Source organism: Oncorhynchus keta, chromosome 7, assembly GCF_023373465.1.
Source record: "Oncorhynchus keta strain PuntledgeMale-10-30-2019 chromosome 7, Oket_V2, whole genome shotgun sequence".
NCBI classification, from domain to species: Eukaryota; Metazoa; Chordata; class Actinopteri; order Salmoniformes; family Salmonidae; genus Oncorhynchus; species Oncorhynchus keta.
This window is the reverse complement of record NC_068427.1, coordinates 53,461,190-53,485,762: the sequence shown is the minus strand read 5'-3', so window position 1 is coordinate 53,485,762 and position 24,573 is coordinate 53,461,190. Positions and strand designations below refer to the sequence as shown.

Genomic DNA, 24,573 nt, shown 5'->3' with positions numbered 1-24,573 from the left:
TATTTATATAATTCCAACACCGGTTTTCCTTTTTCTCCATGAACTGTCCGATTTCCTCTCGTAGATCAAAGAAATGCCTCAGCACAGCGCCTCGGCTTAACCATCTCACTTCAGTGTGGTATGGCAGGCTGTGGGTAATGTTGCTGTCTGAGAAGTTTGTCAAACTGACGATGGTTCAGACCTCTGGACCGGATGAAATTTACAGTGCGAACAACCACCTCCATGACGTGGTCCATTTTCAGCGACTTGCAACACAATGCCTCCTGGTGCAAAATACAGTGAAATGTCCAGAAACGATCTCCTCCATTAAGGGCTTGTACTTTGTCTTTGAACTTTGTCGCGACACCTGCTTTCTTTCCGACCATGGATGGCGCGCCGTCTGTAGCCAGGCTGACAGCGCGGGACCAGTCCACTCCAACTCTGTCCAATGCAGCAACGACAGAGCCGAAAATGTCCTCGGCTGTTGTGGTGTCCATCATTGTCAAGAAACTCTTCAGTAACAGTCAATGTCTCATCAACTCCTCGAATAAATATGGCCAGTTGGGCCACGTCTGTGATGTCAGTGCTAAAATTGCCACGGAAAATGCAATAAATGACTTGACTCTCTGTTTCAATTGACTGTCTAAATCTGCCGATAGTTCTCCTCTCTGCTATAGTATTCCTCGTCAGGCTAATATTGGCAAAAGCTTGTCGCTTCTCGGGACATACAAGTTCAGCCGCCTTCATCATGCATCGTTTAACAAAGTCACCGTCGGAATACGGCTTCGATGCTAATGCTATTTCGCTAGCAATTAGGTAGCTGGCTTTTACCGCTGCTTCACTGACTTCTCGGCTCTGGATGAAAGTTGACTGCTGTTTCCTCAGACCCGCCAGCAATTCGTTAATCTTATCTCTTCTCAGTTGTCCTTGCAAGCCGTCATATTTTTCGCTGTGATGAGTCTCGTAGTGGCGTCGAATATTATATTCCTTCAATACCGAAACTTGTTGCAAACACACCAAGCACAAAGGTTTTCCGTGCATCTCTGTAAATAAATAGGACGTGGTCCATTTTTCTTTGAAAATTCTACACTCCTTATCTACTTTTATCCGTTTGGATAACGACATTTTGGCTAATGAGGGTGTAGCGGAGAGGTAGAGACCAAGGTATTAACAACGTCGTAACAAGCAGCAGTTGGCGCATTGATACCGTCTGCTGTTTTCAGTCTGTCTCCGTGATGCGGCTTGTCTTCTACTCTGATGGAAAGAGTGCGCCCCTTAGCGGATAATCCATGAATTGCAGCGAATTAAAAATATTAATTCCATGTCTTTTATGCATTTTTCCACTTTCAAATTATCCTGCGGGCCTGATCGAACCTCCTTGGGGGCCGGTTCTGGCCCGCGGGCCGTATGTTTGACACCCCTGCTCTATAGTCTCTATAGTCTCTATAGTCTAAACGGTCCCTATAGTCTCTATAGTCTAAACGGTCTCTATAGTCTCTATAGGCTAAACAGTCTCTATGGTATGAATGGTCTCTATAGTCTCTATAGTCTCTATAGTCCAAACGGTCTCTATAGTCTCTAAACCATCATGGTATGTAGTTATGTACTTCCGGCGCCGACAGAGATGGCCGCCTCGCTTCGCGTTCCTAGGAAACTATGCAGTTTTTTGTTTTTTTACGTGTTATTTCTTACATTAGTACCCCAGGTCATCTTAGGTTTCATTACATACAGTCGAGAAGAACTACTGAATATAAGATCAGCGTCAACTCACCATCAGTACGACCAAGAATATGTTTTCCGCAACGCGGATCCTGTGTTCTGCCTTACAAACAGGACAATGGAATGGATCGCATGGAGCGACCCAAAAGCGACTCCGAAAAAGAGGGAAACGAGGCGGTCTTCTGGTCAGACTCAGGACACGGGCACATCGCGCACCACTCCCCAGCATTCTTCTTGCCAATGTCCAGTCTCTTGACAACTAGGTTGACGAAATCCGAGCAAGGGTGGCATTCCAGAGGGACATCAGAGACTGCAACGTTCTCTGCTTCACGGAAACATGGCTCACTGGAGAGACGCTATCCGATGCGGTGCAGCCAACGGGTTTCTCCACGCATCGCGCCGACAGAAACAAACATCTTTCTGGTAAGAAGAGTGGCGGGGGCGTATGCCTCATGACTAACGAGACATGGTGTGATGAAGGAAACATACAGGAACTCAAATCCTTCTGTTCACCTGATTTAGAATTCCTCACAATCAAATGTAGACCACATTATCTTCCAAGAGAATTCTCTTTGATTATAATCACAGCCGTATATATATCCCCCAAGCAGACACATCGATGGCTCTGAACGAACTTTATTTAACTCTTTGCAAACTGGAAACCATTTATCCGGAGGCTGCATTCATTGTAGCTGGGGATTTTAACAAAGCTAATCTGAAAACAAGACTCCCTAAATTTTATTAGCATATCGATTGCGCAACCAGGGGTGGTAAAACCTTGGATCATTGTTACTCTAACTTCCGCGACGCATATAAGGCCCTGCCCCGCCCCCTTTCGGAAAAGCTGACCACGACTCCATTTTGCTGTTCCCTGCCTACAGGCAGAAACTAAAACAAGAGGCTCCCACGCTGAGGCCTGTCCAACGCTGGTCAGACCAAGCTGACTCCACACTCCAAGACTGCTTCCATCACGTGGACTGGGACATGTTTCGTATTGCGTCAGATAAAAATATTGACGAATACGCTGATTCGGTGTGCGAGTTCATTAGAACGTGCGTCGAAGATGTCGTTCCCATAGCAACAATAAAAACATTCCCTAAACAGAAACCGTGGATTGATGGCAGCATTCGCGTTAAACTGAAAGCGCGAACCACTGCTTTTAATCAGGGCAAGGTGTCTGGTAACATGTCCGAATATAAACAATGCAGCTATTCCCTCCGCAAGGCTATTAAACAAGCTAAGCGTCAGTACAGAGACAAAGTGGAATCTCAATTCAATGGCTCAGACACAAGAGGCATGTGACAGGGTCTACAGTCAATCACGGACTACAAGAAGAAACCCAGCCCAGTCACGGACCAGGCAGACTAAATAACTTTTTGCCCGCTTTGAGGACAATACAGTGCCACTGACACGGCCTGCAACGAAAACATGCGGTCTCTCCTTCACTGCAGCCGAGGTGAGTAAGACATTTAAACGTGTTAACCAACGCAAGGCTGCAGGCCCAGACGGCATCCCCAGCCGCGCCCTCAGAGCATGCGCAGACCAGCTGGCCGGTGTGTTTACGGACATATTCAATCAATCCCTATACCAGTCTGCTGTTCCCACATGCTTCAAGAGGGCGACCATTGTTCCTGTTCCCAAGAAAGCTAAGGTAACTGAGCTAACGACTACCGCCCGTAGCACTCACTTCCGTCATCATGAAGTGCTTTGAGAGACTAGTCAAGGACCATATCACCTCCACCCTACCTGACACCCTAGACCCACTCCAATTTGCTTACCGCCCAAATAGGTCCACAGACGATGCAATCTCAACCACACTGCACACTGCCCTAACCCACCTGGACAAGAGGAATACCTATGTGAGAATGCTGTTCATCGACTACAGCTCGGCATTTAACACCATAGTGCCCTCCAAGCTCGTCATCCAAGCTCGCCCTGTGCAACTGGCCGCCCCCAGGTGTTGAGGGTAGGCAACAACATCTCCTCCCCGCTGATCCTCAACACGGGGCCCCACAAGGGTGCGTTCTGAGCCCTCTCCTGTACTCCCTGTTCACCCACGACTGCGTGGCCACGCACGCCTCCAACTCAATCATCAAGTTTGCGGACGACACAACAGTGGTAGGCTTGATTACCAACAACAATGAGACGGCCTACAGGGAGGAGGTGAGGGCCCTCGGAGTGTGGTGTCAGGAAAATAACCTCACACTCAACGTCAACAAAACTAAGGAGATGATTGTGGACTTCAGGAAACAGCAGAGGGAACACCCCCTATCCACATCGATGGGACAGTAGTGGAGAGTGTAGCTAGTTTTAAGTTCCTCGGCATACACATCACAGACAAACTGAATTGGTCCACTCACACAGACAGCATCGTGAAGAAGGCGCAGCAACGCCTCTTCAACCTCAGGAGGCTGAAGAAATTCGGCTTGTCACCAAAAGCACTCACAAACTTCTACAGATGCATAATCGAGAGCATCCTGGCGGGCTGTATCACCCCTGGTACGGCAACTGCTCCGCCCTCAACCGTAAGGCTCTCCAGAGGGTAGTGAGGTCTGCACAACGCATCACCGGGGGCAAACTACCTGCCCTCCAGGACACCTACACCACTCGATGTTACAGGAAGGCCATAAAGATCATCAAGGACATCAACCACCCGAACCACTGCCTGTTCACCCCGCTATTATCCAGAAGGCGAGGTCAGTACAGGTGCATCAAAGCTGGGACCGAGAGACTGAAAAACAGCTTCTATCTCAAGGCCATCAGACTGTTAAACAGCCACCACTAACATTGAGTGGCTGCTGCCAACACACTGTCATTGACACTGACCCAACTCCAGCCACTTTAATAATGGGAATTGATGGGAAATGATGTAAACATATCACTAGCCACTTTAAACAATGCTACATTATATAATGTTACTTACCCTACATTATTCATCTCATATGCATACGTATATACTGTACTCTACATCATCGACTGCATCCTTATGTAATACATGTATCACTAGCCACTTTAACTATGCCACTTTGTTTACTTTGTCTACATACTCATCTCATATGTATATACTGTACTCGATACCATCTACTGTATGCTGCTCTGTACCATCACTCATTCATATATTCTTATGTACATATTCTTTATCCCCTTACACTGTGTATAAGACAGTAGTTTTGGAATTGTTAGTTAGATTACTTGTTGGTTATCACTGCATTGTCGGAACTAGAAGCACAAGCATTTCGCTACACTCGCATTAACATCTGCTAACCATGTGTATGTGACAAATAAAATTGATTTTTATTATTTTTATTATTTATTTTTGATTTTATAGTCTAAACGGTCTCTATAGTCTCTATGGTATGAATGGTCTCTATAGTCTCTATAGTCTCTATAGTCTAAACGGTCTCTATAGTCTCTATAGTCTAAACGGTCTCTATAGTCTCTATAGTATGAATGGTCTCTATAGTCTCTATAGTCTAAACGGTCTCTATAGCCTCTATAGTCTAGAGAGCCTATAGCCCCTACGGTCTCTATAGTCTCTACGGTCTCTACAGTCTCTACAGTCTCTATAGTGTAAATTGTCTATAAGGCCTCGGGCCTTATATAGGCAACACCTGGTATGGTGGGCGAGTCCGAGCTAACCAAGCTAGTTGGTGATGTTAACAGTGACGTTTCTGTTGATGGCACAGAAGAACTCTTCGTGGTTCTGGTCCTGGTTGATGACAAGAGTGGAAGAACTCTTCGTGGTTCTGGTCCTGGTTGATGACAAGAGTGGAAGAACTGTCAATGGCACTCCAGCAATGTCTGCTCTCCATGTTAGGCTGCCAATAAATCTTGAGTGAACTCTCACACCGTTGGCCACTCGTAGACATTATTTCCTTGCCTCCAGGCATGCATCAATTAACGTTTGTGTGAGCGTGTATAGCACATGGGGATGTGTGAACCTTACTCCTCAGCCTGAAGTGTCCCCACTTGTGCCAGCGAAAAGCTAGCTTTTCACGTGACGCCAACTGGTAGCCGCTTCTGGAGGGCGATCAATCTGAGCCTTGTGTGTCTTATGAAAGACTCTGAGGAGGGTCGTTGATGTTATGATTCAACCCGGCAGGAGACCCTTGAGGGTCGTTGATGTTATGATTCAACCCGGCAGGAGACCCGTGAGGGTCGTTGATGTTATGATTCAACCCGGCAGGAGACCCGTGAGGGTCGTTGATGTTATGATTCAACCCGGCAGGAGACCCTTGAGGGTCGTTGATGTTATGATTCAACCCGGCAGGAGACCCTTGAGGGTCGTTGATGTAACGGTTCAACCCGGCAGGAGACCCGTGAGGGTCGTTGATGTTATGATTCAACCCGGCAGGAGACCCGTGAGGGTCGTTGATGTTATGGTTCAACCCGGCAGGAGACCCGTGAGGGTCGTTGATGTTATGATTCAACCCGGCAGGAGACCCGTGAGGGTCGTTGATGTTATGATTCAACCCGGCAGGAGACCCGTGAGGGTCGTTGATGTTATGATTCAACCCGGCAGGAGACCCGTGAGGGTCGTTGATGATGGTTCAACCCGGTTCAACCCGGCAGGAGGCCCGTGAGGGTCATGATGATTCAACCCGGGAGACCCGTGAGGGTATGGTTCAACCCGGCAGGAGGCCCGTGAGGGTCGTTGATGTTATGATTCAACCCGGCAGGAGACCTGTGAGGGTCGTTGATGTTATGATTCAACCCGGCAGGAGACCCGTGAGGGTCGTTGATGTTATGGTTCAACCCCGCAGGAGACCCGTGAGGGTCGTTGATGTTATGGTTCAACCCGGCAGGAGACCCTTGAGGGTCGTTGATGTTATGGTTCAACCCGGCAGGAGACCCTTGAGGGTCGTTGATGTTATGATTCAACCCGGCAGGAGACCCTTGAGGGTCGTTGATGTTATGGTTCAACCCCGCAGGAGACCCGTGAGGGTCGTTGATGTTATGGTTCAACCCGGCAGGAGACCCGTGAGGGTCGTTGATGTTATGGTTCAACCCGGCAGGAGGCCCGTGAGGGTCGTTGATGTTACGATTCAACCCGGCAGGAGGCCCTTGAGGGTCGTTGATGTTATGGTTCAACCCCGCAGGAGACCCGTGAGGGTCGTTGATGTTATGGTTCAACCCGGCAGGAGACCCGTGAGGGTCGTTGATGTTATGGTTCAACCCGGCAGGAGACCCGTGAGGGTCGTTGATATTATGGTTCAACCCGGCAGGAGACCCGTGAGGGTCGTTGATGTAATGATTCAACCCGGCAGGAGACCCGTGAGTGTCGTTGATGTTACGATTCAACTCGACACTTTACTCTTAGTATTCCTCACACTCCCATAAAACTCCCGGAGGATATCGTTTAACCGGTCTTTTGTCGTTGTCTCAGATTCAACAGAGAAAGCAATGCCCTTTTCTCGCTCCCGAGTGGCACATGGGTCTAAGGCACTGCATCTCAGTGCAAGAGGCATCACTACAGTCCCTGGTTTGAGTCCAGGCTGCATCATATCTGGCTGTGATTGGGGGTCCCATAGGGTGGTGAATAATTGGCCCAGCATCGTCCGGGTTTGGCCGGGGTAGGCCGTCATTGTAAATAAGAATTTGTTCTTAACTGACTTGCCTACTAAAATAAATAAAAATGTTTTTTAGCCAGTCGCAGTAACATTTCAGTGCCCAGTCAGTCTGCTTCGATGTGTTGGCTTCAATACGGCTCTTTTCCAGGGTGATTTCCTCCACTCGTTCGTGTCGACTGGTTATATTATGGGATTGTTGTCCCCTCCAATCTCCTGTTCCCACCACTCTTTAAAACGCATGTTAAATTCATGTTGAACACACCGTGCTGGTCAATTAATGAATGGAATCCTGAGTGTTTACGGTTTCCATGGTGAATAATTAGTTTCAAATTCATTCTTGGGTTTCTAGTTTACAGGCATGGGAGAGATTGCATTTTTAACATGATACATTGTTGCACATGTCGTAAAGGTAGACAGGTAGCTTAACACAACCCCCCAGCTGTTGCAAATCAAATAGTAGCATGGAAAAATAATGTGTTTTCCCGAGAGAGATGAAGTTCATGACAGTGGAATTATGACATAAACACGTCATAGCATTTTGCAGAAGTCCCACAACTCCTCGGCAGTCAGTTAGTGACTACAGGATGGAGTCAGTTAGTGACTACAGGATGGAATCAGTTAGTGACTACAGGATGGAATCAGTTAGTGACTACAGGATGGAGTCAGTTAGAGACTACAGGATGGAGTCAGTTAGAGACTACAGGATGGAGTCAGTTAGAGACTACAGGATGGAGTCAGTGACTACAGGATGGAGTCAGTGACTACAGGATGGAATCAGTTAGAGACTACAGGATGGAGTCAGTGACTACAGGATGGAGTCAGTTAGAGACTACAGGATGGGATCAGTTAGTGACTACAGGATGGAATCAGTTAGTGACTACAGGATGGGATCAGTTAGAGACTACAGGATGGAGTCAGTTAGAGACTACAGGATGGAGTCAGTTAGAGACTACAGGATGGAGTCAGTTAGAGACTACAGGATGGAGTCAGTTAGAGACTACAGGATGGAATCAGTTAGAGACTACAGGATGGAGTCAGTGACTACAGGATGGAGTCAGTTAGAGACTACAGGATGGAATCAGTTAGAGACTACAGGATGGGATTAGTTAGTGACTACAGGATGGAGTCAGTTAGAGACTACAGGATGGAATCAGTTAGAGACTACAGGATGGGATTAGTTAGAGACTACAGGATGGAGTCAGTTAGAGACTACAGGATGGAGTCAGTTAGAGACTACAGGATGGAGTCAGTTAGAGACTACAGGATGGAGTCAGTTAGTGACTACAGGATGGAATCAGTTAGAGACTACAGGATGGAGTCAGTTAGTGACTACAGGATGGAGTCAGTTAGTGACTACAGGATGGAGTCAGTTAGTGACTACAGGATGGAGTCAGTTAGTGACTACAGGATGGAGTCAGTTAGTGACTACAGGATGGGATCAGTTAGTGACTACAGGATGGAGTCAGTTAGTGACTACAGGATGGAGTCAGTTAGTGACTACAGGATGGAGTCAGTTAGTGACTACAGGATGGAGTCAGTTAGTGACTACAGGATGGAGTCAGTTAGTGACTACAGGATGGAGTCAGTTAGTGACTACAGGATGGAATCAGTTAGTGACTACAGGATGGAGTCAGTTAGTGACTACAGGATGGAGTCAGTTAGTGACTACAGGATGGAGTCAGTTAGTGACTACAGGATGGAGTCAGTTAGTGACTACAGGATGGAGTCAGTTAGTGACTACAGGATGGAGTCAGTTAGTGACTACAGGATGGAGTCAGTTAGTGACTACAGGATGGAGTCAGTTAGTGACTACAGGATGGGATCAGTTAGTGACTACAGGATGGAGTCAGTTAGTGACTACAGGATGGAGTCAGTGACTACAGGATGGAGTCAGTTAGAGACTACAGGATGGAGTCAGTTAGTGACTACAGGATGGAGTCAGTTAGTGACTACAGGATGGGATCAGTTAGTGACTACAGGATGGAGTCAGTTAGTGACTACAGGATGGGATCAGTTAGTGACTACAGGATGGAGTCAGTTAGTGACTACAGGATGGGATCAGTTAGTGACTACAGGATGGAGTCAGTTAGTGACTACAGGATGGGATCAGTTAGTGACTACAGGATGGGATCAGTTAGTGACTACAGGATGGGATCAGTTAGAGACTACAGGATGGAGTCAGTTAGTGACTACAGGATGGAATCAGTTAGTGACTACAGGATGGAGTCAGTTAGTGACTACAGGATGGGATCAGTTAGAGACTACAGGATGGAATCAGTTAGTGACTACAGGATGGAGTCAGTTAGTGACTACAGGATGGAATCAGTTAGAGACTACAGGATGGAATCAGTTAGTGACTACAGGATGGAGTCAGTTAGTGACTACAGGATGGAGTCAGTGACTACAGGATGGGATCAGTTAGTGACTACAGGATGGGATCAGTTAGTGACTACAGGATGGAGTCAGTGACTACAGGATGGGAGTCAGTTAGTGACTACAGGATGGGATTAGTTAGTGACTACAGGATGGAGTCAGTGACTACAGGATGGAGTCAGTTAGTGACTACAGGATGGAATCAGTTAGTGACTACAGGATGGAGTCAGTTAGTGACTACAGGATGGAGTCAGTTAGTGACTACAGGATGGAGTCAGTTAGTGACTACAGGATGGAGTCAGTTAGTGACTACAGGATGGAGTCAGTTAGTGACTACAGGATGGGATCAGTTAGTGACTACAGGATGGGATCAGTTAGTGACTACAGGATGGAGTCAGTTAGTGACTACAGGATGGAGTCAGTTAGTGACTACAGGATGGAGTCAGTTAGTGACTACAGGATTGGATCAGTTAGTGACTACAGGATGGAGTCAGTTAGTGACTACAGGATGGAGTCAGTTAGTGACTACAGGATGGAGTCAGTTAGTGACTACAGGATGGGATCAGTTAGTGACTACAGGATGGAATCAGTTAGTGACTACAGGATGGGATCAGTTAGTGACTACAGGATGGGATCAGTTAGAGACTACAGGATGGAGTCAGTTAGTGACTACAGGATGGGATCAGTTAGTGACTACAGGATGGAATCAGTTAGTGACTACAGGATGGAGTCAGTTAGTGACTACAGGATGGGATCAGTTAGTGACTACAGGATGGAGTCAGTTAGTGACTACAGGATGGGATCAGTTAGTGACTACAGGATGGAATCAGTTAGAGACTACAGGATGGGAATCAGTTAGTGACTACAGGATGGAATCAGTTAGAGACTACAGGATGGAGTCAGTGACTACAGGATGGAGTCAGTTAGTGACTACAGGATATGAGTCAGTCAGTGACTACAGGATGGGAATCAGTTAGTGACTACAGGATGGAGTCAGTTAGTGACTACAGGATGGAATCAGTTAGTGACTACAGGATGGGATCAGTTAGTGACTACAGGATGGGATCAGTTAGTGACTACAGGATGGAATCAGTTAGAGACTACAGGATGGGATCAGTTAGTGACTACAGGATGGAATCAGTTAGTGACTACAGGATGGGAGTCAGTTAGAGACTACAGGATGGAATCAGTTAGTGACTACAGGATGGGATCAGTTAGTGACTACAGGATGGAATCAGTTAGAGACTACAGGATGGAATCAGTTAGTGACTACAGGATGGAATCAGTTAGTGACTACAGGATGGAATCAGTTAGTGACTACAGGATGGAATCAGTTAGAGACTACAGGATGGAGTCAGTTAGTGACTACAGGATGGGAGTCAGTTAGTGACTACAGGATGGAGTCAGTTAGTGACTACAGGATGGAGTCAGTTAGAGACTACAGGATGGAGTCAGTTAGTGACTACAGGATGGGAGTCAGTTAGAGACTACAGGATGGAATCAGTTAGAGACTACAGGATGGAGTCAGTTAGAGACTACAGGATGGAGTCAGTTAGTGACTACAGGATGGGAGTCAGTTAGTGACTACAGGATGGAATCAGTTAGTGACTACAGGATGGGAGTCAGTTAGTGACTACAGGATAGGATCAGTTAGTGACTACAGGATGGGATCAGTTAGTGACTACAGGATGGGAGTCAGTTAGTGACTACAGGATAGGATCAGTTAGTGACTACAGGATGGGATCAGTTAGTGACTACAGGATGGAGTCAGTGACTACAGGATGGAAGTCAGTTAGTGACTACAGGATAGGAGTCAGTAAGTGACTACAGGATGGAATCAGTTAGTGACTACAGGATGGGATCAGTTAGTGACTACAGGATGGAGTCAGTTAGTGACTACAGGATGGAATCAGTTAGTGACTACAGGATGGAATCAGTTAGTGACTACAGGATGGAGTCAGTTAGTGACTACAGGATGGAATCAGTTAGTGACTACAGGATGGAATCAGTTAGTGACTACAGGATGGAATCAGTTAGTGACTACAGGATGGGATCAGTTAGTGACTACAGGATGGAATCAGTTAGTGACTACAGGATGGAATCAGTTAGTGACTACAGGATGGGATCAGTTAGTGACTACAGGATGGGATCAGTTAGTGACTACAGGATGGGATCAGTTAGTGACTACAGGATGGAATCAGTTAGTGACTACAGGATGGAATCAGTTAGTGACTACAGGATGGGAGTCAGTTAGTGACTACAGGATGGAGTCAGTTAGTGACTACAGGATGGAGTCAGTTAGTGACTACAGGATGGGATCAGTTAGTGACTACAGGATGGAGTCAGTTAGTGACTACAGGATGGAGTCAGTTAGTGACTACAGGATGGAGTCAGTTAGTGACTACAGGATGGAGTCAGTTAGTGACTACAGGATGGAATCAGTTAGTGACTACAGGATGGAGTCAGTTAGTGACTACAGGATGGAGTCAGTTAGTGACTACAGGATGGAATCAGTTAGTGACTACAGGATGGGAGTCAGTTAGTGACTACAGGATGGGAGTCAGTTAGTGACTACAGGAGGCATAGTTACTCTTAATGTGTTATAGTACTATAGAATTAGGTATTGGACTTTATAGGTAACAACACTTCTAACTAACATAATCCAGTCCCTCGTTGTGTTGATGCATAGGGAAGTAAAGGACTGATTGGATGAACTATTTATCCATCTATAGTAATCTATCTATACTCACTATGCCATTGTGTTGATGCATAGTGAAGTAAAGGACTGATTGGATGAACTATTTATCCATCTATAGTAATCTATCTATACTCACTATGCCATTGTGTTGATGCATAGTGAAGTAAAGGACTGATTGGATGAACTATTTATCCATCTATAGTAATCTATCTATACTCACTATGCCATTGTGTTGATGCATAGGGAAGTAAAGGACTGATTGGATGAACTATTTATCCATCTATAGTAATCTATCTATACTCACTATGCCATTGTAGTTGCCGTCCCAGAGCAGCATGGTCCCGTCGTTCCTGGTGGGGCTGTTGAGGTAGAGGACCAGGGAGTCGGCGCAGTGCTGCTTCCCACAGATATAAGAGATGTGGTTCCTTATCACTCGTTTCTCTGTAGCTGGGTATACCCACTCCTCTGTAGAGAGACAGGGATCGAGAGGTTAGAGAGGGTGTATCAGGCTCTGTGTGTGTCTGTGTCCTGGTTCCGTCCTCTCCCACCTGAGAGCTGTCCGTTCCCAGCGAAGAAGGTCTTGATGTGATCTCTGTGGAAACCATTGTTCCTCAGCATCCTGTAGAAGAGCTGCAGGTTCTGAACGTGACGCTGGTACGTGATCTGTTGCTGCCATCCGCCTGCACACACACACACACACACACACACACACACACACACACACACACACACACACACACACACACACACACACACACACACACACACACACACACACACACACACACACACACACACACACACACACACACACACACACACACACACACACACCCACACATACCACACACACACACACACACACCCACACATACCACACACACACACACACCACACACCCACACATACCACACACACACACATACCACACACCCACACATACCACACACACACACATACCACACACACACACACACACCCACACATACCACACACACACACACCACACACCCACACATACCACACACACACACACCACACACCCACACATACCACACACACACACACACCCACACATACCACACACACACACACCACACACCCACACATACCACACACACACACACACCACACACCCACACATACCACACACACACACATACCACACACCCACACATACCACACACACACACACACCACACACCCACACATACCACACACACACACACCACACACCCACACATACCACACACACACATACCACACACCCACACATACCACACACACACACACACCACACACCCACACATACCACACACCCACACATACCACACACACACACACACACACACCACACACCCACACATACCACACACACACACATGACACATACCACACACCCACACATACCACACACCCACACATACCACACACCCACACATACCACACACCCACACATACCACACACCCACACATACCACACACCCACACACACCACACACCCACACATACCACACACCCACACATACCACACATACCACACATACCACACATACCACACATACCACACACACACACACACCACACATACCACACACATACACACCCACACATACCACACACCCACACATACCACACACGCACACACATACCACACACCCACACACACCCACACATACCACACACCCACACATACCACACACCCACACCCACACCCACACACACACACACACACACACACACACACACACACCACACACACCCACACATACCACACCCACACACCCACACACCCACACACACACACACATACCACACACCCACACATACCACACACCCACACATACCACACACACACACACATACCACACACACACACATACCACACACACACACACACATACCACACACCCACACATACCACACACCCACACATACCACACACCCACACATACCACACACCCACACATACCACACACCCACACATACCACACACCCACACATACACACACACACACAAACATACCACACACACACACAACATACCACACACACACAAACACACACATACCACACACACACACAAACACACACATACCACACACACATACCACGCACCCACACATACCACACACACACACACAAACACACACCCACACACACACACACACATACCACACACCCACACATACCACACACCCACACACAAACACACACACACACATACCACACACCCACACATACATATTGATTAAGGGTGTCTGCTGTTGTGATGGTCTGTAAAGAGGTGTTGTCTGTAAAGAGGTGTTGTCTGTAAAGAGGTGTTGTCTGTAAAGAGGAGGTGTTGTCTGTAAAGAGGTGTTGTCTGTAAAGAGGAGGTGTTGTCTGTAAAGAGGAGGTGTTGTCTGTAAAGAGGAGGTGTTGTCTGTAAAGAGGTGTTGTCTGTAAAGAGGAGGTGTTGTCTGTAAAGAGGAGGTGTTGTCTGTAAAGAGGAGGTGTTGTCTGTAAAGAGGTGTTGTCTGTAAAGAGGTGTTGTCTGTAAATAGGAGGTGTTGTCTGTAAAGAGGAGGTGTTGTCTGTAAAGAGGAGGTGTTGTCTGTAAAGAGGAGGTGTTGTCTGTAAAGAGGTGTTGTCTGTAAAGAGGAGGTGTTGTCTGTAAAGAGGAGGTGTTGTCTGTGAAGAGGTGTTGGTCTGTAAAGAGGAGGTGTTGTTTGTAAATAGGAGGTGTTGTCTGTAAAGAGGAGGTGTTGTCTGTAAAGAGGAGGTGTTGTCTGTGAAGAGGAGGTGTTGTTTGTAAATAGGAGGTGTTGTCTGTAAAGAGGAGGTGTTGTTTGTAAGAGGAGGTGTTGTTTGTAAATAGGAGGTGTTGTCTGTAAAGAGGTGTTGTCTGTAAAAAGGAAGTGTTGTCTGTAAAGAGGAGGTGTTGTCTGTGAAGAGGAGGTGTTGTCTGTAAAGAGGTGTTGGTCTGTAAAGAGGAGGTGTTGTTTGTAAATAGGAGGTGTTGTCTGTAAAGAGGAGGTGTTGTCTGTAAAGAGGAGGTGTTGTCTGTGAAGAGGAGGTGTTGTTTGTAAATAGGAGGTGTTGTCTGTAAAGAGGAGGTGTTGTCTGTAAAGAGGAGGTGTTGTCTGTAAAGAGGAGGTGTTGTCTGTAAAGAGGTGTTGTCTGTAAAGAGGAGGTGTTGTCTGTAAAGAGGTGTTGTCTGTAAAGAGGAGGTGTTGTCTGTAAAGAGGAGGTGTTGTCTGTGAAGAGGAGGTGTTGTCTGTGAAGAGGAGGTGTTGTCTGTAAATAGGAGGTGTTGTCTGTAAAGAGGAGGTGTTGTCTGTAAAGAGGTGTTGTCTGTAAAGAGGAGGTGTTGTCTGTAAAGAGGAGGTGTTGGTCTGTAAAGAGGAGATGTTGTCTGTAAAGAGGAGGTGTTGGTCTGTAAAGAGGAGGTGTTGTCTGTAAAGAGGAGGTGTTGTCTGTAAAGAGGAGGTGTTGTCTGTAAAGAGGAGGTGTTGGTCTGTAAAGAGGAGGTGTTGGTCTGTAAAGAGGAGGTGTTGGTCTGTAAAGAGGAGGTATTGGTCTGTAAAGAGGAGGTGTTGGTCTGTAAAGAGGAGGTGTTGGTCTGTAAAGAGGAGGTGGTGGTCTGTAAAGAGGAGGTGGTGGTGTAGGTCTGTAAAGAGGAGGTGTAGGTCTGCAAAGAGGAGGTGTAGGTCTGCAAAGAGGAGGTATTGGTCTGTAAAGAGGAGGTGTTGGTCTGTAAAGAGGAGGTGGTGGTCTGTAAAGAGGAGGTATTGGTCTGTAAAGAGGAGGTGGTGGTGTAGGTCTGTAAAGAGGAGGTGTTGGTGTAGGTCTGTAAAGAGGAGGTGGTGGTCTGTAAAGAGGAGGTGTTGGTCTGTAAAGAGGAGGTGGTGGTCTGTAAAGAGGAGGTGTTGGTCTGTAAAGAGGAGGTGGTGGTGTAGGTCTGTAAAGAGGAGGTGGTGGTCTGTAAAGAGGAGGTGTTGGTCTGTAAAGAGGAGGTGGTGGTCTGTAAAGAGGAGGTGGTGGTGTAGGTCTGTAAAGAGGAGGTGGTGGTCTGTAAAGAGGAGGTATTGGTCTGTAAAGAGGAGGTGGTGGTCTGTAAAGAGGAGGTGTTGTTTTGTGTTGTAACCTACCTGAGAGCAGTATAGCATGATCACAGGTCTGAGCTGCCAGGTGTAGCCTACCTGAGAGCAGTATAGCGTGGTCACAGGTCTGGTAGAGACGACAGGACAGGTGTGTAGCCAGGGGCTGCTGGTGGCATCGCCTGGTGTTCTTGTTGAGCTCACAGCTGGACACGGGCATGTTGGGGCTGGTGAGGGGCAGAGGCTGGGGGCACTGGGCAAAGTCTGGGTGGTCTGTAAACTCACACAATATCATCACATCACATGGTGTAGAGGTCGAGACTGCAGTTGACGTAGTCACTCTCTTGGTGCCTTAGTGGTGTATGGATCAGACAGATTTCTCTGCAGAGCTGCATCAGGCTAACAGCACTAAAGCATTGTGTCTCCATGTTGGCTAATATTGTGTACTCCTAGCCTGGTCCCCAGATCTGCTTGTGCTGTCTCGTCAACACGAAAGACCGGACAACCAGGCTACTTGTAAGCCTGGTAGGTGGGCACCAACTCACCCACGCATCGTAGCCTCTGCGTCCGGTTGTTGTCCCTGACCCCGACCACCATGGGAAGGAAATGTATCTCACAGAGAGCCCCGCTGCGCTCCATCCTCCCCGGGCTGCTCCTGGGCCTCGACACGGTAGCCCTGCGGGCGCGGCCGCTCCCCACCGGCCTCTCACTGCCGCTCTGACGGCGCTTCAGCTGGTTCTGACAGCGACTCTTTAGGGCCAGGGTCAGACACTCCTCTCCTGGAGACACAACAACAACAACAACAACAACAACAACAACAACAACACAGGTCAGTTGAGACACAACACATCACACTCCCATGTCTACAGCCTCCCATGTCCACAGCCTCCCATGTCTACAGCCTCCCATGTCCACAGCCTCCCATGTCTACAGCCCCCATGTCCTCCCACAGCCTCCCATGTCTACAGCCTCCCATGTCTACAGCCTCCCATGTCTACAGCCCCCCATGTCTACAGCCCCCATGTCTACAGCCTCCCATGTCTACAGCCTCCCATGTCTACAGCCTCCCATGTCTACAGCCCCCATGTCTACAGCCCCCATGTCTACAGCCCCCATGTCTACAGCCTCCCATGTCTACAGCCCCCATGTCTACAGCCTCCCATGTCTACAGCCCCCCATGTCTACAGCCTCCCATGTCTACAGCCCCCCATGTCTACAGCCTCCCATGTCTACAGCCCCCATGTCTACAGCCTCCCATGTCTACAGCCCCCATGTCTACAGCCTCCCATGTCTACAGCCTCCCATGTCTACAGCCTCCCATGTCTACAGCCTCCCATGTCCACAGCCTCCCATGTCTACAGCCTCCCATGTCTACAGCCTCCCATGTCTACAGCCTCCCATGTCCACAGCCTCCCATGTCTACAGCCTCCCATGTCCACAGCCTCCCATGTCCACAGCCTCCCACGTCCACAGCCTCCCACGTCCACAGCCTCCCATGTCCACAGCCTCCCATGTCCACAGCCTCCCATGTCTACAGCCTCCCATGTCTACAGCCTCCCCACAGCCTCCCATGTCCACAGCCTCCCACGTCCACAGCCTCCCATGTCTACAGCCTCCCATGTCTACAGCCTCCCATGTCCACAGCCTCCCATGTCTACAGCCTCCCATGTCCACAGCCTCCCATGTCTACAGCCTCCCATGTCTACAGCCTCCCATGTCCACAGCCTCCCATGTCCACAGCCTCCCATGTCTACAGCCTCCCATGTCTACAGCCTCCCATGTCTACAGCCTCCCATGTCCACAGCCTCCCATGTCTACAGCCTCCCATGTCTACAGCCTCCCATGTCTACAGCCTCCCATGTCTACAGCCCCCCATGTCTACAGCCTCCCATGTCTACAGCCCCCATGTCTACAGCCCCCATGTCTACAGCCTCCCATGTCTACAGCCTCCAGCCTCCCATGTCTACAGCCTCCCATGTCTACAGCCCCCATGTCTACAGCCTCCCCTCCCATGTCTACAGCCTCCCATGTCTACAGCCCCCCATGTCTACAGCCCCCCATGTCTACAGCCCCCCATGTCTACAGCCTCCCATGTCTACAGCCCCCCCCCATGTCTACAGCCTCCCATGTCTACAGCCTCCCATGTCTACAGCCTCCCATGTCTACAGCCCCCATGTCTACATTCTCCCATGTCTACAGCCTCCCATGTCTACAGCCCCTCATGTCTACAGCCTCCCATGTCTACAGCCCCCCATGTCTACAGCCCCCATGTCTACAGCCTCCCATGTCTACAGCCCCCATGTCTACAGCCCCCATGTCCACAGCCCCCATGTCTACAGCCCCCATGTCTACAGCCTCCCATGTCTACAGCCCCACATGTCTACAGCCCCCATGTCTACAGCCCCCATGTCTACAGCCTCCCATGTCTACAGCCTCCCATGTCTACAGCCCCCCATGTCTACAGCCTCCCATGTCTACAGCCTCCCATGTCTACAGCCCCCCATGTCTACAGCCTCCCATGTCTACAGCCCCCCATGTCTACAGCCTCCCATGTCTACAGCCTCCCATGTCTACAGCCCCCCATGTCTACAGCCTCCCATGTCCACAGCCCCCATGTCTACAGCCCCCATGTCTACAGCCTCCCATGTCCACAGCCCCTCATGTCCACAGCCCCCCATGTCTACAGCCCCTCATGTCCACAGCCCACCATGTCTACAGCCCCCCATGTCTACAGCCCCCCATGTCCACAGCCCCTCATGTCTACAGCCCCTCATGTCTACAGCCCAGCCCCCCATGTCTACAGCCCCCCATGTCCATAGCCCCCATGTCTACAGCCCCCATGTCTACAGCCCTCATGTCTACAGCCTCCCATGTCTACAGCCCCCCATGTCCATAGCCCCCCATGTCTACAGCCCCTCATGACCACAGCCCCTCATGTCTACAGCCTCCCATGTCTACAGCCCCTCATGTCTACAGCCTCCCATGTCTACAGCCCCCCATGTCTACAGCCTCCCATGTCTACAGCCCCCCATGTCTACAGCCCCCATGTCCACAGCCCCCATGTCTACAGCCCCCATGTCTACAGCCCCCCATGTCTACAGCCCCTCATGTCTACAGCCCCCCATGTCTACAGCCTCCCATGTCTACAGCCTCCCATGTCTACAGCCCCCCATGACCACAGCCCCTCATGTCTACAGCCTCCCATGTCCATAGCCCCTCATGTCTACAGCCTCCCATGTCCACAGCCCCTCATGTCTACAGCCCCCCATGTCTACAGCCCCCATGTCTACAGCCCCCATGTCTACAGCCTCCCATGTCTACAGCCCCCATGTCTACAGCCCCCATGTCTACAGCCTCCCATGTCCATAGCCCCCATGTCTACAGCCCCCCATGTCCATAGCCCCCCATGTCTACAGCCCCCCATGTCTACAGCCCCCCATGTCCACAGCCCCCCATGTCTACAGCCCCCATGTCTACAGCCCCCCATGTCTACAGCCCCCCATGTCCACAGCCCCCCATGTCTACAGCCCCCCATGTCCACAGCCCCTCATGTCTACAGCCCCCATGTCTACAGCCCCCATGTCTACAGCCCCCATGTCCACAGCCCCCATGTCTACAGCCTCCCATGTCTACAGCCCCCCATGTCCACAGCCTCCCATGTCTACAGCCCCCATTTCCACAGCCTCCCATGTCTACAGCCCCCCATGTCTACAGCCCCTCATGTCTACAGCCCCCATGTCTACAGCCCCCCATGTCCACAGCCCCCCATGTCTACAGCCCTCATGTCTACAGCCCCCAGGTCTACAGCCCCCATGTCCACAGCCCCCATGTCTACAGCCCCCATGTCTACAGCCCCCAGGTCTACAGCCCCCATGTCCACAGCCCCTCATTTCCACAGCCTCCCATGTCTACAGCCTCCCATGTCCACAGCCCCCATGTCTACAGCCCCTCATGTCTACAGCCCTCATGTCTACAGCCCCCATGTCCACAGCCCCCATGTCTACAGCCCCCATGTCCACAGCCCCTCATGTCTACAGCCCCTCATGTCTACAGCCCCCATGTCCACAGCCCCCATGTCTACAGCCCCCATGTCTACAGCCTCCCATGTCCATAGCCCCCATGTCTACAGCCCCCATGTCTACAGCCTCCCATGTCCATAGCCCCCATGTCTACAGCCCCCATGTCCACAGCCCCCATGTCTACAGCCCCCATGTCTACAGCCTCCCATGTCCACAGCCCTCATGTTCACAGCCCAGCCCCCATGTCCACAGCCTCCCATGTCTACAGCCCCCATGTCCACAGCCCCCATGTCTACAGCCCCCATGTCTACAGCCTCCCATGTCCACAGCCCCCATGTCCACAGCCCCCATGTCTACAGCCCCCATGTCTACAGCCCCTCATGTCTACAGCCCCCATGTTCACAGCCCAGCCCCCCATGTCCACAGCCCCCATGTCCACAGCCCCCATGTCTACAGCCCCCATGTCTACAGCCCCCATGTCTACAGCCCCCATGTCCACAGCCCCCATGTCCACAGCCCCCATGTCTACAGCCTCCCATGTCTACAGCCCCTCATGTATACAGCCTCCCATGTCCACAGCCCCCATGTCTACAGCCCCCATGTCCACAGCCCCCATGTCTACAGCCTCCCATGTCTACAGCCTCCCATGTCTACAGCCCCCATGTCTACAGCCTCCCATGTCTACAGCCCCCATGTCTACAGCCTCCCATGTCCACAGCCCCCATGTCTACAGCCCCCATGTCCACAGCCCCCATGTCTACAGCCTCCCATGTCTACAGCCTCCCATGTCTACAGCCCCCCATGTCTACAGCCCCCATGTCTACAGCCTCCCCATGTCTACAGCCCCCCATGTCTACAGCCCCCATGTCTACAGCCTCCCATGTCCATAGCCCCCATGTCTACAGCCTCCCATGTCCATAGCCCCCATGTCTACAGCCTCCCATGTCTACAGCCCCCATGTCCACAGCCCCCATGTCTACAGCCTCCCATGTCTACAGCCCCCATGTCCACAGCCTCCCATGTCTACAGCCCCCCATTTCCACAGCCTCCCATGTCTACAGCCTCCCATGTCTACAGCCCCCATGTCTACAGCCCCCATGTCCACAGCCCCTCATGTCTACAGCCTCCCATGTCCACAGCCCCTCATGTCTACAGCCCCCATGTCTACAGCCCCCATGTCTACAGCCCCCATGTCTACAGCCCCCATGTCCACAGCCCCCATGTCTACAGCCTCCCATGTCTACAGCCCCCATGTCCACAGCCCCCCATTTCCACAGCCTCCCATGTCTACAGCCCCCCATGTCTACAGCCCCCATGTCTACAGCCCCCATGTCCACAGCCCCCATGTCTACAGCCCCTCATGTCTACAGCCCCCATGTCCACAGCCCCTCATGTCTACAGCCCCCCAGGTCTACAGCCCCCATGTCCACAGCCCCCATGTCTACAGCCTCCCATGTCTACAGCCCCCATGTCCACAGCCTCCCATGTCTACAGCCCCCATTTCCACAGCCTCCCATGTCTACAGCCTCCCATGTCTACAGCCCCCATGTCTACAGCCCCCATGTCCACAGCCCCTCATGTCTACAGCCTCCCATGTCCACAGCCCTCATGTCTACAGCCCCCCATGTCTACAGCCCCCATGTCTACAGCCCCCAGGTCTACAGCCTCCCATGTCCACAGCCCCTCATGTCTACAGCCCCCATGTCTACAGCCCCCATGTCTACAGCCCCCCATGTCTACAGCCTCCCATGTCTACAGCCCCCATGTCTACAGCCCCCATGTCTACAGCCTCCCATGTCCATAGCCCCCATGTCTACAGCCTCCCATGTCCATAGCCCCCATGTCTACAGCCTCCCATGTCTACAGCCCCCATGTCCACAGCCCCCATGTCTACAGCCCCCATGTCTACAGCCCCCATGTCTACAGCCCCCATGTCCACAGCCCCTCATGTCTACAGCCTCCCATGTCCACAGCCCCTCATGTCTACAGCCCCCATGTCTACAGCCCCCATGTCTACAGCCCCCCATGTCCACAGCCCCCATGTCTACAGCCTCCCATGTCTACAGCCCCCATGTCTACAGCCCCCATGTCCACAGCCCCCATGTCTACAGCCCTCATGTCTACAGCCCCCATGTCCACAGCCCCTCATGTCTACAGCCCCCAGGTCTACAGCCCCCATGTCCACAGCCCCCATGTCTACAGCCCCCATGTCTACAGCCCCCAGGTCTACAGCCCCCATGTCCACAGCCCCTCATTTCCACAGCCTCCCATGTCTACAGCCTCCCATGTCCACAGCCCCCATGTCTACAGCCCTCATGTCTACAGCCCCTCATGTCTACAGCCCCCATGTCCACAGCCCCCATGTCTACAGCCCCCATGTCCACAGCCCTCATGTCTACAGCCCCTCATGTCTACAGCCCCCATGTCCACAGCCCCCATGTCTACAGCCCCCATGTCTACAGCCTCCCATGTCCATAGCCCCCATGTCTACAGCCCCCATGTCTACAGCCTCCCATGTCCATAGCCCCCATGTCTACAGCCCCCATGTCCACAGCCCCCATGCTACAGCCCCCATGTCTACAGCCTCCCATGTCCACAGCCCTCATGTTCACAGCCCAGCCCCCCATGTCCACAGCCTCCCATGTCTACAGCCCCCATGTCCACAGCCCCCATGTCTACAGCCCCCATGTCTACAGCCTCCCATGTCCACAGCCCCCATGTCCACAGCCCCCATGTCTACAGCCCCCATGTCTACAGCCCCTCATGTCTACAGCCCCCATGTTCACAGCCCAGCCCCCATGTCCACAGCCCCCATGTCCACAGCCCCCATGTCTACAGCCCCCATGTCTACAGCCCCCATGTCTACAGCCCCCCATGTCCACAGCCCCCCATGTCCACAGCCCCCATGTCTACAGCCTCCCATGTCTACAGCCCCCCATGTATACAGCCTCCCATGTCCACAGCCCCCATGTCTACAGCCCCCCATGTCCACAGCCCCCATGTCTACAGCCTCCCATGTCTACAGCCTCCCATGTCTACAGCCCCCCATGTCTACAGCCTCCCATGTCTACAGCCCCCATGTCTACAGCCTCCCATGTCCACAGCCCCCCATGTCTACAGCCCCCCATGTCCACAGCCCCCATGTCTACAGCCTCCCATGTCTACAGCCCCCCATGTCTACAGCCCCCATGTCTACAGCCTCCCATGTCTACAGCCCCCCATGTCTACAGCCTCCCATGTCTACAGCCCCCCATGTCTACAGCCCCCCATGTCTACAGCCTCCCATGTCCACAGCCCCCCATGTCTACAGCCTCCCATGTCCACAGCCCCCCATGTCTACAGCCTCCCATGTCTACAGCCCCCCATGTCCACAGCCCCCCATGTCTACAGCCTCCCATGTCTACAGCCCCCCATGTCCACAGCCTCCCATGTCTACAGCCCCCCATTTCCACAGCCTCCCATGTCTACAGCCTCCCATGTCTACAGCCCCCATGTCTACAGCCCCCATGTCCACAGCCCTCATGTCTACAGCCTCCCATGTCCACAGCCCCTCATGTCTACAGCCCCCATGTCTACAGCCCCCATGTCTACAGCCCCCATGTCTACAGCCCCCATGTCCACAGCCCCCATGTCTACAGCCTCCCATGTCTACAGCCCCCATGTCCACAGCCCCCATTTCCACAGCCTCCCATGTCTACAGCCTCCCATGTCCACAGCCCCCCATGTCCACAGCCCCCATGTCTACAGCCCCTCATGTCTACAGCCCCCATGTCCACAGCCCCTCATGTCTACAGCCCCCAGGTCTACAGCCCCCATGTCCACAGCCCCCAAGTCTACAGCCCTCATGTCCACAGCCCCCATGTCCACAGCCCCTCATGTCTACAGCCCCCAGGACTACAGCCCCCATGTCCACAGCCCCCATGTCTACAGCCCCCATGTCTACAGCCCCCAGGTCTACAGCCCCCATGTCCACAGCCCCCATTTCCACAGCCTCCCATGTCTACAGCCTCCCATGTCCACAGCCCCCATGTCTACAGCCCTCATGTCTACAGCCCCTCATGTCTACAGCCCCCCATGTCCACAGCCCCCCATGTCTACAGCCCCCATGTCCACAGCCCCCCATGTCTACAGCC

General features: G+C 51.2%; 1 protein-coding gene across 3 annotated transcripts in view; it reads right to left on the bottom strand.

Annotated features, from left to right (window-relative positions):
- si:ch211-67e16.11 (uncharacterized) overlaps nucleotides 1-24,573 on the bottom strand; it is a 46,447-nt gene that overhangs the window by 7,793 nt on the left and 14,081 nt on the right. For all 3 annotated transcript variants that reach the window (XR_008140407.1, XR_008140408.1, XM_052523162.1), the window contains exons 2-5: nucleotides 16,967-17,200; nucleotides 16,524-16,694; nucleotides 12,888-13,019; nucleotides 12,644-12,804 (exon numbers count right to left, since the gene is read on the bottom strand). Coding sequence is in view for 1 of the 3 variants with exons in the window: in XM_052523162.1 (XP_052379122.1) it covers nucleotides 12,644-12,804; nucleotides 12,888-13,019; nucleotides 16,524-16,694; nucleotides 16,967-17,200 (698 nt within the window). In the remaining 2 variants the exon portion in view is untranslated. The remainder of the gene's footprint in view (nucleotides 1-12,643; nucleotides 12,805-12,887; nucleotides 13,020-16,523; nucleotides 16,695-16,966; nucleotides 17,201-24,573) is intronic.